Here is a 16,694-nt window from a genome sequence, read left to right as displayed (position 1 = left end):
GATAAGATGGCTGACAGAATTTCCAACATGAGCACTGGCGCTGACGCGAACACCAAGAAGGTTCCTCAAGGGTCCACTACTCAAGGAGGCACTCGCGTAAGCTTGGTTACAAGATAATGGTCCGCAGCAGGGACATAGAGGCAAATAGCCCAGGCTGATGCGGGGACCTTTGAGTAGGAATCTGCTGCTCCTTTTGGCACCGCCACTACGGGTACTAACACCGCTTCTTACTCAGTGAGTTCCAGCCGCAATCGGATGCCATCTTTGCTTTCGTTGATCTCTTAAATGTGAACAGTCAATCGATGGGCATGGTGCTGAATCTTACGTTCGACAAACCCCGGGAGATGGAAATCCTTCAGGATGGTCTGCTGACGCTGCTCCTACAGCCCCTTATAGTGAACATTCCTTCGATGCGAGTGCTTTCGTGAGTCACTGCACCGCTCTTAGAGTGATGGGCGCGAAGCCAAAGGTTCTGTAGAGATCTCTGATCCGCTGTATCTCTTCTCAGGGCCGCGGTACTCTCACAATGGGCAAACTCTGCGAATGTGAGGATCCCAATTGCGTCATTTCCGAGATCGACAAATCATACAATTCCGGTGACCCCGGTCAGATGAGCCAAGCTAGAGCAGATCTGCAAAGGTACTTGATGGAAAAGCAAGACCAGAAGTGGGCGAAATTGGACTTTGCCATGTTTCTCGGGTCTCTGGCGACTATTGCCCGCGAACATCCTTCCGGATTCTACCAGTAGGAGGGGGCCGGCTCGAACTCAAGTGCCAACTAGCCTTTGTGCCAAGTTTTGCACGGCCGAGTCTAAGCTTGATTGAAGTGTCACCGAGGCGACCGGTCCATAATGTTGATGTGGACCTATGCATGAGATTGTGTGGATGATGCTGGCTTTGGCCAAAACTCATCTCGATCAGCCTGATGTGAGGACTGCCTTTCAATCTCACTTCACTGATCTGCTGCTTGCCCTCGCTCTCGTGCTAAGCAATCATGTTGAGCAGCGATTACGTAAGGATCTCGATTAGCACTGTCAGTCGTCACACTCGAAGTAAGTCGTGCTGTTCCCATCGTGATTCGATCGCAATACCCACTTGCGGCCTGGACATCACGCGTCACAATGATGAGCCTCAGTGGACAATCTAACGACTGAGTATCTTGATTGCACGACCGGGTTTGAAATGGCTCGCACGTCTGATCGTGCTTCCATGTCAAAGTATACAGTATTCTCATCGCGCTCTCACCGAGGGAGACAGGTAATGGAAGATGACCCCATCGAGCCTGGTCTCATGTTATATCCGTACACCGCAGCCGACAAAAAGGAGGGCTATCGACCACGGTCCAGCTCAACTTCTGCAGGGAAGGCTCCCTTCTACCTCCTTGCTGTCAAAGAAGAAGGCCGTTGCATGATCTGCAACAATATCTGCCTACCTGGTGGAAAACAATCTGCACTAAGCCATACAATGATCGGTGGCGTTGTCACAACCAAGGGTCATACAGTGCACGCGCCACAAATTATCGTTGTTGTCTCTGGTTTTATTAACAATCGAGTCTTCTACTGATGGAACATGGCTTGTTGCTGTCTTCCAACGCGGTGCTGTTGCTCAGAATGTGCTCCCAATATCTCTCGTGCTGAAGATCAAGCAACGACGTTCGAGCTCACAAGAAGAATCGCGGATTAAACAGCCCGTATCCAAGCTACCGTGTCCCAGCCTGGTGCCAACAGCGAGCAACCTATGGAAGCTTCACTTCAGAACCGCCGAGCGGCTCCCCCGGTGCAGACCTACATCGACACGTTGACTCAGGCTTGGAACCCTGCAAGCGAGTCTTTCACTCCCACCGTGGCAGGATACGTTCAAGGGGAAATAATGCATCATCCTTATGACACATGCGCCATTGGCTTGACAACCCGCTCAGAGCTGCCTCATGTGGATCCGCGAGGTCCTCACTCCGTAGCTCATTTTGAACAACATGCCCCGTGGCATCGACACGAACTGGAAAAGCCATTATCCGTAGCTTCGAAGATGCTCAGGTCCTTGACCCTTCACCTGCAGCCCGATAAGGGCTTCAAGCTCAATTATGCCGTCGACGCGATACTCACTAGCATCGAGCCTACTACAGCCTTCTCAAGGCAATATGCCAAGTATGCCATCCTTTTCACCCGGCGAAGCAATACTCACGACCTCGCTGAAGCTGGCACACTTGGAATCTCCTCTCATTCCGAGCAATTCGATCAGATCAGAGGTGAAAACTCTGCCATCAAGGGTCAATCGAAGACGTGGAATACAGCGCATGCGCATGACGATAACACGGTGCAGACAACGTATCTTCAAGAGATATTGATTTCAGCAGATACTGAGCCCGGTCGAACTTGCTTTTCCCACCGAATGGGTGGCTCCCTCCTGGCTGCTTCGTCAGCGCATGATCGCACGGGTCGTCCGAAAAGAAGCTATTCGCTGTTACTCAATGGAGCTCAGCAACCTATCCACAGGAGTCATCGTAATGACTCCATCCGTGAGTTCGACAAGCGATACACGAACGAGCACTCCGAAGAGAGATTTCTAGCTACACTTAGTGCAGCTCTCCCGCTTATCGAAACACTCTCCCTCAATCGTTGTACCAACGCCAACCTCCATTTCTGGACGAACGGGATGGAAGTCGACATCACTCATGGCTCCGAGACCAATCCACCGCATATGTGGAAGTTGGTAATAGGTGACTATGGCTCAGCCTCGGCCAATACAAGTAGCGGACACTGATTGGCACAAAGCGATGGGTCCGGCCGGGGACCATGTACATAGATTTATGCTTGTCATGAGGTATTAGAAGCGTGTAGAACAGTGGCGTGAAACGGCGCATGCATATCTTTCATTTCTTCAACGTCCTACGAGCCGACCTCGTCAAGCTGACCTGATGCCACAGTTACCTCAATTACGTAAAGAGAATCGCCACCCACCATGTTGCGTTTGAAGTCAAAGTCTTGTTGTGTCATTCTTCTCATTAGCCTCTTGCCTTTATTGCATTCTCGAACCCACCTAATCGTTCCAAACCAAATACACAAGATGGCTCCTCGTAAGTCTCGAGAGGTCAAATCCACCGCTCCCTCGCCTTCGCCTGCCCCTTCGAACGGACGATCGAGAGCGACGCGCTCCAAATCAAGTAAAGCCCCGTCGGAAATTTCTGTACCTGAGACCGAGACCGAAACAGAAACAGAGACAGATCTGGCGGCGGAGACTATCGAAGAGGAAGAGAACGAGGACAGTACGGACACGGAAAATCAGGATGCATTGAATGGGACGACTGAACAGGAAGACGGAGATAACGAAGTGGAAGTGGAAGTGGAGAATAAGAAGCTGAGTATGGCTGAGAGGATGGCTAAGATGAAAGAATTGCGAATGAGGATGGTGAGTTCCCCTTGAGTAGACTCAGCCTCATCATCATGATGAGACGCTCGAACAGGATATTCAAGCTATCGAAGAACAGTACTGACAAGACTCTGTCCTGCAGAATCAATCAACCCAACAAAACCGTAAAGATCTGATAGCGGACCACCAGAAATCCAAAGTGACGGCGAAAGAATTGCAACGTTTAGAGAAACAGAAGAAGCTTGCTCAGACGCTGAGGCTGAAGGCTGAAGCGGAGGAGAACGGGGAAGATCTGGAGAGGAAGAAGAACTGGGAGTATAGTATAGAAGACAATGAGCGGTGGGAGAAGAAATTGGAAGAACAGAAAGTCAAGCAAGATACTCATTTCCATAGTGAGTTCGCCGCCGATACGAGTGATCCCCACCAAGTGCCCTCCCTCCCATGCAACGACTGGAATATCGGAGCCTAAGTGGAAAAAGAGAAATGCTGATTGCTTGAAATACCTGCTTTGCGTTTTGTCTTACAGACGCTGAAGACGACGCGCATAAACGATACAACCGTAATATCCGCTCAACCAAAGTCGACTTGGCATCGTACGAACGCCAAAAAGAAGCTGCACTTGGTCTGGCGCCCGGTACATTGGTCGCTGGAGGCGGCTCATCGAATGCTGTGGCATCATCTTCCAGATCTGGGGCTCTTACTGCGTCCGAAGATCTGTACAGAGGTGCAGATACGCTGTCGTACGGTGATCATAAACCCAGCGAGGATGCTTTGGACAGAGTAGCCGAGAAGATTAACAAAGAGTGAGTCCGAGTCTCTGAACCTCATCTCACCCCACACACTTGCACAATTGCACAGTTGCATAGTTGCACCGTTGCACATGTTCTGCCAGCTCAGACCTTCTCTCTTTTCTCTTTGAATTTCGGCTCTCTGTGCTTCTTCAAGGGAGTCGCTAACGACTCATGACACATTTTTTCTTTTCTCCGCAGTATCGGTAAATACGGTAAGAGGAAGAACAAGAAGGACGACGAAGAGGATGAAGTCACCTATATCAATGAGAGGAATAAGGTCTTCAACAAGAAAGTCGCCAGATACTTTGACAAGTACACGAAAGAGTATGTCTCGTCCTTGTCTTCTATTGTCGTATCATCCTTCATTGGAAACCCATCTCTTGAACCCTAACATCTAACATCTACGTGTTCACCCGACTGACTGACCGGTCTGTGTGCTCTCATCACAGGATCCGAGCGAATTTCGAGAGAGGAACCGCTCTGTAAAGCCTCCTACCTATACTTTCATACCGTTAATGCTATCTCCCCCATCGCCGTCTCACTCAAATAGATCTATATATCTACACATCATTTCGACTTTCTCGTTTGTATCTCGTTCAATCTCGGCGCCCTTTCTCTCTCCTCCAGATTGACGAAATGAGCATGTAACCCAATAAATGGAATCACTTCGCGGCGTAGCACAATCAGAGCTCATCTTATTCATGATTATGATCAACTAATCCACAAAAGTTCTGTATGACGAGAATGGAATATCTCCTGATGTAATTTTGCCTAACAAATGCGATCGCTTCTACTCAAAGGGTCCAGGACCACCGTAAATATCATATCCCAATTACTCCATAATCTCGCGACCAGTATCACGAACATTTATGTTCTGGTTGAGCAACTACACCACTTCTGGGTAATTAGCCTGTGGCAACCTCTCATGCCATAACCCACAGCTGAAAGTCACCTAATACCGTCCTTCCGGATTCATGTAGTAACCCTAAGAAATCCATCCCAATTAGTCTGACCGCTCGACATCCGCGCCTGATACGGTACTTACATTCGGATCCATCCCTCTACCTTGCTGTGCTTGTGCTTGTGCTTGAGCCTGAGCCTGCGCTTGCGCTTGGGCTTGAGCATGAGCCATCTGTATTTGCTGAGCATGTACCGCTTGGGCTTGTTGCTGTTGTTGTTGCATCTGAGCTGCTGTAGCTTGGTCTAAGACACCAAATAGAGATCAGCGGAAGGCACTAAGAGAGGGCTACTTAAGGGTGGGTACTGTCGTCATCTCGATGTGGACTCACCGTAATAACCTTGTCTAGCAGCTTGCTCAGCCATCATGGCATTATACTGATTCTGCTGTTGTTGTTGTTGTTGTTGCTGCTGCTGCTGTTGTTGAGCAAGCATTTGGGCGTTTTGTTGTTGTGCAGCTTGAGCCTGAGCTTGTTGTGCTTGTTGCGCTTGCACTGCGGCAGAAGCTTGAGAAGCCCTAGCTGCTACACGCGGAGGTAAAGCTAGGGAAGCTGCCGATGCTTGTACTCCGGTAGTAGGCAATGTTGGAGGTGCTATAGGCCCAGCAGTGAAATAGGGGTGCGCCATAGCTTGATGTGCGTCATATCGACGAGACGGTTCGAATTGTAGTAGGTGTTCGAGCAGGTTCAATGCTAGATCACCCGCAACAATAAGTTGCTTCAGCCGAACGTGTACCACATGAGTGATTAGGAGAAGAAAGTAGCTCACCGTCTCTGGGCGCTCGCGGGACTATGGCATGGAAAGGTTGTTTAGGATGTTTAGCGAGAGGAGTTTTGATTTGAATTTCGGGCTGTATGCACCAAACTCATAAATTAGTCTTCCTATAGCCATTCGCCAGTAAAACTGCACGTTGCATATGTATATATAACTCACCGAGTTGAGCTTGATTTGGGCAATTGTAGCGTCGCTAGGGGTTCCAACGATCTTCATGATTTGGACCAATTGGTCTGCATTATCTCTGCCCCTGAACAGAGGATACCCAGTGATCATCTCCGCGAAGCTACATCACGATGCAAGATACGTATCAGTCATGAGTATTGACCTGAGCAGAAGTAAGGGGAATCAGGTCGCACTCACATACAACCAACAGACCAAATATCGATACTTGTGCTATATGTTCTTGAGCCCAGTAAGACATCAGGTGCTCGGTACCACAGCGTTACGACCTATACATGGTTATAGCATCATCAGCTTGTTGAACCTTCGTTGCAACGGAACTCGTAAGCTGATTCACCTCATTACTGAAAGTGTTGACTGGAACACCGAAAGCTCTCGCCAAACCGAAATCGCCAATCTTCAATTCTCCACGCCTGTTGATCAACAGATTCTGAGGCTTCAAATCACGATGTAAGACTCTGTTGTCATGGCAGAACGCAATACCCTGTAATCGGCGACTGTCAGCTCCGTATGCGCACTATGTCTTCTTCGCTCGGGTCGATATGAGCCCTCGACTGTACCGAACAGAGATGAGGGGTTTAGAGTCAATCATAGGTTGGATGATCTCTCAGCGACTCACATTCAATAATTGATGCGTGAAGTTCTTCACTGTATTCAGATCTAGTGCTCCTCTATCACCATGAGTATCCATATATTTCTTCAGATCTTGCTCGCAAAACTGATGGTCACAATACGATAAAATCAGTCGATGCCTGGTCTTGGATTCCGATCACAGCGCCCGATGGAAGCGTGCAAGAGGTGGTTTGGTTGTCTCACTCACCTCGAAGATCAATACCAATTTGGATTCTGTATGAATCACATCGTGCAATCTAACGATATTAACGTGTTTGAGCTCTGCGAGAAACCCCAGAAACAACAATTATTGACCATCAGTAGCTCTTCTCCGGAGCAGGTCTCGAGAGAACGTCCAACGCTAAGTCGAGTTGGCAAGTCAAGATCGGACTCACCCTTCATCAGACTTATCTCCCGTATAGCGGTCGACGGCGTCCCTTCCTCTGCATCTAGGTGAATCTCTTTCAACGCTACTACTTCGGAAGTCGTTCTCGATCGACCCTACGTGTCACAACATCACAACAACAAATTCAGCCTGAGCTCCAGCCCCAAGCCACAAGCCCCAAGCCCAGCAAGAACTGATTGTGCCATTATGTTCTCGATTCTAAGCCGCGGAGGTGAGATGAGGACATTGGGATCAGATCTCACCTTGTACACCGTAGCATAGGTACCTTCACCCAGCTTCTCCAGTTGGACGTAATTCCTATCATCATCCATATCCATCATTAAGTCAGTACTGACCGAGACCCAGCTCTCTCTCTTTGACGAGGAGCGAGAGTATCATATTCCGACTCTGAGTTTGCGGATCTCATACGTACATGATGCGGAAATCTGGCCTGCTTTCTGGGCCGATACTTCGTTCTGATCTAGGCGATGCGATCCGATTAGAGTCAGAGCAAGGAAAGCGATGTTGAGTTTCTGAATGGGAGGAGCGATAAATGTGTGTATGTGTGTATGGGTGTGTATTTTCCTTCGTCTGTTCGTTCGTTCACACCTTGTATCGACTATCGACGCGTCGCCTAATCAGTTGGCCCTCTCAAGCGTTGGGCGTTGAAGGGTACTACTGTATTTATCTGGCGAGTAGGCGTAGGCGTGGGCGATATGGTTATCAACGGATGAATTGGAGGGCGATTTGTTATCATGTACGAGTCAGTACTGGTAGACAGTGACCGTGTTGTTGGAACCAGTGTCCCAGTAAGAGTAAAATGGCAAGTAACTAGTTAACAAGTTAACCGGTCCTACCTCTTTAACCCTGAATCCAAATCTTATTCACTAGGTGGTATATACCATGGGACAACCACAATTCATATAGATCTAGGATCAGACCATATGCATCTTATGGTAGTAGAAGCGATTTCGACCTCCTGCCCCTCCCTCTGTACTCCCCATGGGCGACTCACTGAAGAACATCATGCGTTGAAGTCGCTCATACCAGTTTCATCCAGGATCAAAGAAGCCAGAAGAAGACGCGCCATGCACGTTTCTCACCATACCAAACCATACCACAAATACAACTGCCATCTCGCAGACACATACCACTTAATTTTTGCATGCACTGTACTGTACATACTTACGTACATACTTATATACCTATATACTTGAGCCTCCCCAACTTCCCAAATCCAAATTCCAACTTGGTTTGAGTGGTAAATTGCACCTTTACAATGACGGTGACTTTGTCCTTTTCTCTCTTTTTTCTAAATCAGCTGTACTCGTGCTCGAAGGCACCTGATTTCGATCCAAAGTATCTATTTGTCAACTAATGATCGAAACACTACTATTATAATTTCCCCATCTCTCTCTCTTCTTAAGATACAATACAAGCATTTTCAATTTCGTCTCTGTCATTTCCATTTTCTATCTTCACCCCCCCTTCAACATTTACCTATACACACAAACACACAATATGATACATTTCTTCTTTCTTTCCCGTCATCATTCAGATCGTTACTCAGATATCCTTCTTTTCTACCTCTACCTCTACTTCGCTGCTCCTCCTTCTGCCTCCAATAGGTGGTCTTCACCGTTCTCATTCTTCTCCAAGAAGTGTCTGAGTGAATCCGAATCCAAGTCCCGCGAAATCCTCTCGTCCTACTTCACACTCGGCTTGGGTACAGCTCCACTAATACTCGCCCTCGTAGCTCTCTTCTGCGCCGCCACGCTCATACGAGTGCCTGCTGCAGGTGTCGCTGATGACGAAGTATGAAAATTTGGCTGAGCTTTATAATTTACAACACTGGGCGTGCTGGCCGATGTAGGCGTAGAAGGTGCTGTGGTAGTCAAAGGTTGTACACCTGGCTTCTTAGCCAAAGGAGACGAGATAGTCGCTCTTCTTCTTTTGGGTCCGGGACATCCATCAGGTGGCGTAGGAGGAGCAGATCGTACTAAAGGTCCTTTCGTCGTACATCCGGTCATCGTAGTAGGTGTATTGAGTCCCGTACTCGCTTGTCCTTGCCGAGAAAGTTGCTGCTGATTTGCCGGTGTGGAAGACGACATAGACGTGGAAGTCGAAAGCTCTGTCAAATTCGGAGCCGATTTCGAATTGACCGATGAGAGCCCTGAGCCCGCCGAAGTGTTGGGAGTGGGATTGGTGTTGCTGTTGCTGTTGGCGTTACTCGTGTTGGCCGCGGCTCGGGGGGGCGGTCGAGTAAGAAAAGGTAATCCAAAAACTTCAGACGGCGGGTGATCCGGTTTTATTCCCGCCAATGCTGCGAATAGTTGAAAAAGATCTCCTCTGAGTAGACTCGCCAAAAGACTGTTCTCTTTCAATTTGGCTCTTCTAGCGAAATCTTTAGCTTCCGATAAGTGCACCCAGATTCCGCTGACACCGGGAGAAAATTCGCCATCGGCATCAGAGGTCGGAATGATGTGTCTTGCTGCCATGCGAACAGGGGAGATTGGATGGTCGAAGTATTCAGCATACTTGGATTCAGGTACACCGAGCGCAGCCAAAAGAGCGTTCGCATTCACTGAATTAAGACTTGTCAGTGCCAATTTGACCAAATTGACGAAAAAGGAATGGTCAGGAACTTACCGAAATCCGTGTCCAGTCTTCTGAGCAGGACTTGTCTCCCTTGACCGGCCTTACCCTCAAACACATGTGCATATACTGGTATATTGTCGACCACGCACGCATCCACCCCAGGACACAAGGCTTTGGTTATGGTCGCCAGCTTGGCACCAGATTTGCCATTAGAATTACCGTTTCCGTTGCCATTAGCTGGCGGAGGCATTGAACCTGTGGCAGCGGGTGTAGCGGCACCAGAAGTAGCGCTAGAGGTGGGAATGACTGTAGCCTTAGTAGAAGATGTAGCTGAAGCTGGCGATGGAGTAGTCTTGCTCGATACGTTCGCTGGCTCGTTCGGGGGAGTAGCAGTGGGCGGGGCAGGTGGTTGAACTGGTCTAGCGGTGGTTAAAGTTGAGACCGGTGTTGTCGATGAGGTCGGGACTACCACTGGTGCAGCATTTGGCGAGGCCCGGGGTGCGGTCGCAACTTCCACTGGTAGCCTCGTAGGTAGAGCCACGATGGCCGTGCTTTTCTCGTTCGGCGCCGAAGCAGAGGTAACGGTGATGGCAGTAGGCTGTACCGGCACCTGGACAGCAGCTGGGGCGGGGGTAGGGCTGGGTGTCAAGGCTCGAGGGGGAGCGGGGGCTATGGCTTGCAATCTCGATGCCGCTTTGGTGTTCGGGGTCGAGGCGGTCGAAGGACCATGCACAGAAGCTGGCGTGACGGGTCGAGTAGGTTGAGGTGATACATTGGCCGAATGTGCGGGCGTGGTGGGTTTAGGCGGTACCAATGCCGGTGCGGCAGGTGATATCTGGGCTTGAGCACCCTTTGGAGCAGCGGAAGTGGGTGAGGGTTTCAGCTTGACGGATTTCTTGCCTTCTTTCTGGCTGAAAGCACTTCCGAGGTTTTGTGACCCCATGTCCAATGACTGAGGCGGGGTAGGCATGGAAGGGAATCCGAACGCAGGTTGAAGCGGCGGGCTGACCAGAGCTTTCGGATCGACAGCCATGCACCCGTTTATAGGTGTTCCGAGATTGAGATTGGACATCCCGAAAAGAGCCATCGGAGAGAGTGCTCCCGGGGTGACGATTTGAAGGGAGTCGGTCGAAGCTGTTCCCCATGGAGCATTGTTGCTCTCTGACCAGGGAGTGGACATTGCGTCTTGCTTCTGATGCTGGTGATCTCGTTGTTCTGATCTTACAGATTCACGAATAGCCTCCATCATCGCCTTCTGCTGTTCCGCTTTCTCTTTACATGCTTTACGATGCTGCTCTTCTCTTGCATCCGCTTCAATTTTAGCTTGCTCCAGATCTGCGGTACCAATCGCGTCATCCACTTCCCCTTCCATGTCAGTGTCAGGCGTCAACCTGGAGGATATGTCGATCACCTGAGGCGGAGGGGAAGACTTTCTCCTTCGGGCTGTAGCGTTGGACTTGACACTTCTGTTTCTGACGGCTGGTTTGACAATGTTGGCGAGCGCACTACATACACCTATGCCTCCCCAATTCCCACTGCAACGTAACGGATGATTTCTGTTCTTCGATGCACGTCCACGATGAGGTGTCTTATCAGCTTTCAGTTGAGCAGGCAGCCATCCATCCAATTCTTCGACAGTCACACTCTCAGGACCAAGTATCACATCGTCAACGCCCATTCTGCCGTTGTCACATTCGATTTCGAAGGGCGGCAACTCGGACGATCCGCTTGAGGGAGTCGAGGATGCTCGAGAACCGCGATAATCGGCGGCCGATTGATCGTCCGGTTCAGTCGTCAACGGAGAAGGGTAATCTTCGGGTTCCTGTTTGATCCTGATCGCAGCGGCCTCCTGCGCCCACAAGGCAGTATGTAAATGTCGATCATGCTCCGGGGTTGGCGCATCTCCTATGGTAGAGTTAAGATCCACATCAGAGAAGGTGTCCTCAGCTTTGACCGGTAGCTCGCCACTCTCATCCAACCAAGGGGTCTCGTCATCCACTTCCATCTCTTCAGGGTCAAATGAACTTCGCAGCTTGGAAAGGTGTTGGGTTGGGCTGACGTCTATAGGAGGAGCAAGGTTCTTGTATGTACGGAGATTGGGTGAGGCCTGAGGCGACGAGTTGGCGATCCACGTATTCAGCGATATGCCACCTGCGTCATCGGCTTTCAGCTGATTATGCATTGCGGCCGCATTTGATCCGGGAGACTCGAATAAGGAAGGACGATTATCGAGCTGATTTAATCTGAGTTTCGAATCAAGGACAGCATCATCGTCGGGGGATGACAAGGGGAACAAGACGCGCAAAGCATCTGTAGCTTCTTTAACTTTCGTCTCATCTTCATCCATTGACCACGACGGGTGAGCATCTTCATTTCCGTCCACAGCTTTGACTAATATTTCGGAATCCATACCCCACGTCGTCTCCCGCATCTCATCATCGGAGCTAGAGCTTGAAGTTTCGAATTGAGAGTAAAAAGGGTCATGTCTGGCCACCCAAGTCGTGTTATCTAAAGAATGAGAAGGAAAGGGAGAAGCGTGCGGCTGGAACGGTGATGAGGGTATAATGGGCGAAGGGTAAAAGATGTCCATAAAAGGTGAGTGTTGAGGAAGTCGAGATGAGCTGTGTACTCGCGGGGATCCACCCAATGCGAGTGGTGGAGGGACTTTGCGCAGAGAGGTGGTACGGCGTATCAGTCTTGAAGGCCCAGGTATATCGAATTCCATCTCTGAGTCGCTAGTATCACTGTCCGAAGAAGAATCCAGTATGTCTCGAGGCCTACGCGGTTTAGACTTCCTGGATGACTTCATCTGGGGTAAAGAGATAGGTTGTGCAAGTCCCAGTCCAACCGGTTCCTGACTGACACTGGCGCTCCTCGATCTAAGACTGCTCTCCGTCTCGCTTGTTGGCTCTTCTTCCCCAGCTGCTGGTCCATTGAGCACCAATCGAATCTTCACGGGAGCTGGTACCTTCGCTTTTCCCTTCTGTACTGTACCGACTTTCTTCTCCTCCGACTTGACGACCCTATTCTCCTTCTGAGGTTGAATCTTCTTCGGTGCGGGTTTACGAGGCGGCATCTTCGGTACTTCTATACCTTCAAAAGGACTCTTCCACTTGCTTTTTCCAGTTCCACCGAGTAAAAACCAGACGGTACCCTTCGGTCTGACGGTATCGTCGAAAGCATTCGGGTGCAGCGCTGGTTGGAGAACTTGCTCGACTACTGATCCAGCTAATTGGTGCTTCGCAAGCAGGCAGTGACGTCTATTTCGTTCGCAGCGCTTCAGATAGGAACGAATGGAGTTATTGATAGGTGTGGTCGGTTCGATCGCAGCGGAAGGAGGTCGTAGCCATCCTTGCTGGAAGCATGTTGAAGCGATCTCTTCCACAGATAGTGCACGGTTGTCCTGCGGAATCAGGTATGTTCGTCAATTACACATTCCACTTGGGGCATTATCCTTAACGAAATGATGAGCAAGAAGCAAGAATAAGAAGACTTACGTAGTAAGCAATCGAAGCCAGAATACCCATCAAGACTTCATCCGCCTCATCCTCCTCCATTAACCCGCACTTTTCCTTGCCTCCATACTGCGCTGGGAAGGGACAGGGCGTTCTTTCACCTGCCCCTCCAATACTCCTCAGTCCATGCGCTTTGGCTTCTACAGTGCTTGACGCCCGCCCTTTGCCTGACAGACCAGCTTGAGAAGGCGTTGATGGCCCCGGTGTAAATGGCGTGGAGACTGTACTAGCGGCTTGCGTTGACGATGCAGAAGCGAGAGCAGCCGCTGAGGGTTTATGTTGCCGAGAGGACGTGCGAGGTGTCGAAGCGGACGGCGTGGATGTTGTCGATGATGAACCATTGGGCGGCGCAGGTGCCGGTCTTATTGGTCGAGCCATACCGTGATGGGGGGATTGGGGCTATCGCCAAGTACGAGCTTAGGTGGGGAGAAGAAAGTCGTTCAGTATAACGAAGACTTGTCTTCTTCCTAAGCTCGGACGGCGAGTTGTTGTGTTTGCTAAGTCTGAATTATCTTCCCTCAATCTCGATTTCTGGCTTTTCTAGGTCTGTGAAGGTGAGAGTATTGATGTCTAGTCGGACTTGCGTATCGGTATGAATGAATTTCCGGTCATTCAATGAAGAAATGAATGAATTGGGAAGTGGGTGGCGACAAAGGTGTTGAAATGTCAAAATTTGATTGATTGCAGGTTGACAATGACAACACGACGCGTTTTCGTTTTCGATTGTTGTACTCGTAATGTTCTGTCGTCGTGGTGACTGGTGGCCGATTACCAATAACCGGTTGAGACAGAGAGATGCGCCACCAGTGCGACGAGATGGACTGAAGACTATGAAGAGGGGATAAAGGAAGGCTGTTTGCTCGTACTCGTTCTACGGAGGTGGAGCTTAAGGACTCGAGGTTGTTTCTGGCAGTATTCCGCTCTCGCTGGTAATCCTATTCTAGCTTTCCTTCGTTTCACTACTTTGTCGCTTGGGTAGTTCAAGCTCGGAATGATGTTCCTTTTGACCTGAGATCGATGGTATTGGAAATTTGAAAATTGATACTGATGGAGAAGCAAGAGTCAGCTTATCAATACACCTTTGTCCGTCGAAGATCCAAGCTCAGAAGGGTTAATTATCATTATTGAGAAGGGAGAAGGACAAAGCACAAAGCACATTCCAGTGTTTACACCAGTGTTTACATCTCACTCAACAGATGTCCTGTCCTACCCTTTATCCTGAAAGGACGCGTATCTCCTCTTCAACGATATCCTAAGTCAAGCCGAGCCGTTATGCATCTATCCAACGATTCGCTTCCCGATCGCAGCAATGGGAGGTATGCAGACTCGTACTCACACGAATACGAATGGAAAGACCCGAAGAACCAAAAAAGACGATCTAAATCTAAATCAAACGGGTTGTATACTGTGTCGAGGTATCGGATCGAATGTATTGGTTTCAACGTCGTGACGATCAAGTCCCTTTTCAATCTCGGATAGCGTCGTTTTTGTATTTTGTAAATAGTCGGACCGGAAGAGGAAGAGAGCTTGATGAACCCAAAATATCAGACCAAGTCGAAGAGTGAAGGATGAAGAGCAAAACGAACGATAAGAATAACGATGATGAATGTATTTTTGATAGTTTTGAATGGAATAGCAAAAAGAGAGAAAAGGGTGAAAAGGATGATGTTATGTGAATCCAGTAATCCAGCAGAACAGAGAGAATTCAGGGTAAAATAAAAGCAAAAGAAAAAAGGTGAAAATGACACATACGATTGACTACTAGTACTGTATGATTCAACTCGCGCCGCGCCATAGTAAATGCATGCATCTAGTTGCAACTCAGCAGTTGGCAACCAGTTCATCAGTATGGTACGAGCGATAGACTCAGCATTCGTGCGTGAGCATCATGCTCTTCCTCACTGTCACCATGCATCGATAATGAACCCTCCAGTCAGGCCATGTCATCACTTCGATCATATATGTCTACAAGAGGATCGTCATAGCATCATAGCATCACAGCATCATAGACCGCACCGAACAGAACCTACTCAAAACTAAAACGATTAGACCCAAAATGCATATCATCTAAATTTATTCCCGTCATATCCATCCATCCCCTCCTATAAGAAGCAAAAAGCAGTTCCAGACCACATCTGCTGTACGAGTACGAGTAAGGATGAGGATGAGGATAACGTGAAAGTGGCAAAAAATGGATTTATCGGAGCAAGTCGCACATCCAGAACCAAGATCAAACCTTCGCACATAAAGCGGCATGAAGGAAGCACGAGTAGTAGCTTCGTATTTCCAAATTAAGGGTCTTGACTCCTTTTTAAGGTTAAAGTAGATCGGTTTCCCTTTTTTTACCGTATAACCCTGAACCCCCAGCGTATTGCCCTTGAACGACGACATCGATAGAAAAAATCACATGCGAAATAAAATAATATACCATACGTACCATGACTTCATACTCGCCTACCAAAGTCTAAGCCTTAGACTTACGAAGAACATGCGTACTCCTACTTCCACGCCGAGATAAGATACCAGTCTACGCTTGGTGGGATGTGGCAGTTTGAGCACATTCTCACCTGTCTGTATGTCTGTAAGCTTCTAATGCCACAGGAGCACGAGACGATCTTTTACTGTCCAGGCTGATTATGTTCGCTCATTCACTCATTCAAATTTAATTGATTATAATACATACAACTAAAAATCTTCATTGTCATCACTTCCACCTCATTACAGCCGAGAACAAAGTACGAACAAGTCAAAGGCGACGCTCGTCAATGAACAAATTGATGACAACAATACAGTACAACCTTTTTCACCCCTTCATCCTCCTTTTTTTTTTGGTCACTTTTCTGTTTTTCACCCGCCTTCCTTCCGTCGTTCCTGCCATATCTTGATAATCACATGACGAATCATCCGGTGCCTAACATTCCTCCTTTAGCTGATAATGCACCTTTAGTATGGTTCAGCGGTATTATTACATCATTCCTGAAAGCGATTCGCGCTCACGTTCCGCATTTCCCTTCGTTGTGATATTGCTGCAGTCGGCGCCGTGACTATTGTAGTAATTTGGATTGAAATATGATACAGGGAGAACGAGGAGAACGAAGTTAAGTAGTAGTCATTGCAATGATGAAGACGAAGAGAGGATATATGCGCGCATGGGATCATGAGAGCAGTCGGGCGCCCGATTGGCGATCCGAGAGACTGAGATGAAGAAATCGCCTCTTGGGTAGAGAGAGTGGGAGTGAGGGGGAGGGTGAGTGAGGGCAGGGTGAGAGTGAGTACAGGGTGAGAGTGAGGGCAAAGAGAAACATTGGATGAAAGGTGAGAAACGAGTTTGGAATCGTGAAAATTCTCAAAATTTTATATCAATCATCAGAGATGAAGGGGTGGATGGGTCACGAAAATCGAATTTGTGAGCATAGTGTTGATGACGAAGGAACTGGGGAGTCTCTCAATTCGCAAGATTGGATGACAATTCATATTCGAAGGCTTGAGTCTGAAAAGCTGTTACCATCAATTA

The 16,694-nt window shown here is 48.7% G+C and overlaps 5 protein-coding genes across 5 annotated transcripts; 3 read left to right on the top strand and 2 right to left on the bottom strand.

The window, feature by feature from the left end:
* Positions 1–27: 27 nt before the first annotated feature.
* Positions 28–748, top strand: I303_100922 (uncharacterized protein; the record flags this gene model as incomplete). The annotated part of the gene is made up of 4 exons (XM_018404292.1): positions 28–96; positions 178–234; positions 296–424; positions 509–748. The coding sequence occupies 4 exons, from the start codon at positions 28–30 to the stop codon at positions 746–748; spliced, it is 495 nt and encodes a 164-aa protein (XP_018266946.1).
* Positions 749–1,736: 988 nt separating this feature from the next.
* Positions 1,737–2,759, top strand: I303_100921 (uncharacterized protein; the record flags this gene model as incomplete). The annotated part of the gene is made up of 1 exon (XM_018404291.1): positions 1,737–2,759. The coding sequence occupies one exon, from the start codon at positions 1,737–1,739 to the stop codon at positions 2,757–2,759; it is 1,023 nt and encodes a 340-aa protein (XP_018266945.1).
* A 303-nt stretch (positions 2,760–3,062) lies between these two features.
* On the top strand, positions 3,063–4,642 carry I303_100920 (uncharacterized protein; the record flags this gene model as incomplete). Its single annotated transcript, XM_018404290.1, has 5 exons — positions 3,063–3,404; positions 3,508–3,757; positions 3,892–4,168; positions 4,355–4,480; positions 4,606–4,642. The coding sequence occupies 5 exons, from the start codon at positions 3,063–3,065 to the stop codon at positions 4,640–4,642; spliced, it is 1,032 nt and encodes a 343-aa protein (XP_018266944.1).
* Positions 4,643–5,108: 466 nt separating this feature from the next.
* Positions 5,109–7,405, bottom strand: I303_100919 (uncharacterized protein; the record flags this gene model as incomplete). The annotated part of the gene is made up of 11 exons (XM_018404289.2): positions 5,109–5,141; positions 5,202–5,359; positions 5,446–5,805; positions 5,882–5,963; positions 6,047–6,173; positions 6,251–6,339; positions 6,408–6,554; positions 6,690–6,788; positions 6,891–6,964; positions 7,078–7,183; positions 7,331–7,405. The coding sequence occupies 11 exons, from the start codon at positions 7,403–7,405 to the stop codon at positions 5,109–5,111; spliced, it is 1,350 nt and encodes a 449-aa protein (XP_018266943.2).
* Positions 7,406–8,773: 1,368 nt separating this feature from the next.
* On the bottom strand, positions 8,774–13,558 carry I303_100918 (uncharacterized protein; the record flags this gene model as incomplete). Its single annotated transcript, XM_065968225.1, has 4 exons — positions 8,774–9,240; positions 9,298–9,651; positions 9,717–13,068; positions 13,163–13,558. The coding sequence occupies 4 exons, from the start codon at positions 13,556–13,558 to the stop codon at positions 8,774–8,776; spliced, it is 4,569 nt and encodes a 1,522-aa protein (XP_065824297.1).
* Between the last annotated feature and the right edge of the window lie 3,136 nt (positions 13,559–16,694).

Source organism: Kwoniella dejecticola, chromosome 1 (genome assembly GCF_000512565.2).
Source record: "Kwoniella dejecticola CBS 10117 chromosome 1, complete sequence".
NCBI classification, from domain to species: domain Eukaryota; kingdom Fungi; phylum Basidiomycota; class Tremellomycetes; order Tremellales; family Cryptococcaceae; genus Kwoniella; species Kwoniella dejecticola.
Note: the sequence above shows the minus strand (reverse complement) of the source record. Positions and strands in the feature narration are given on the sequence as shown.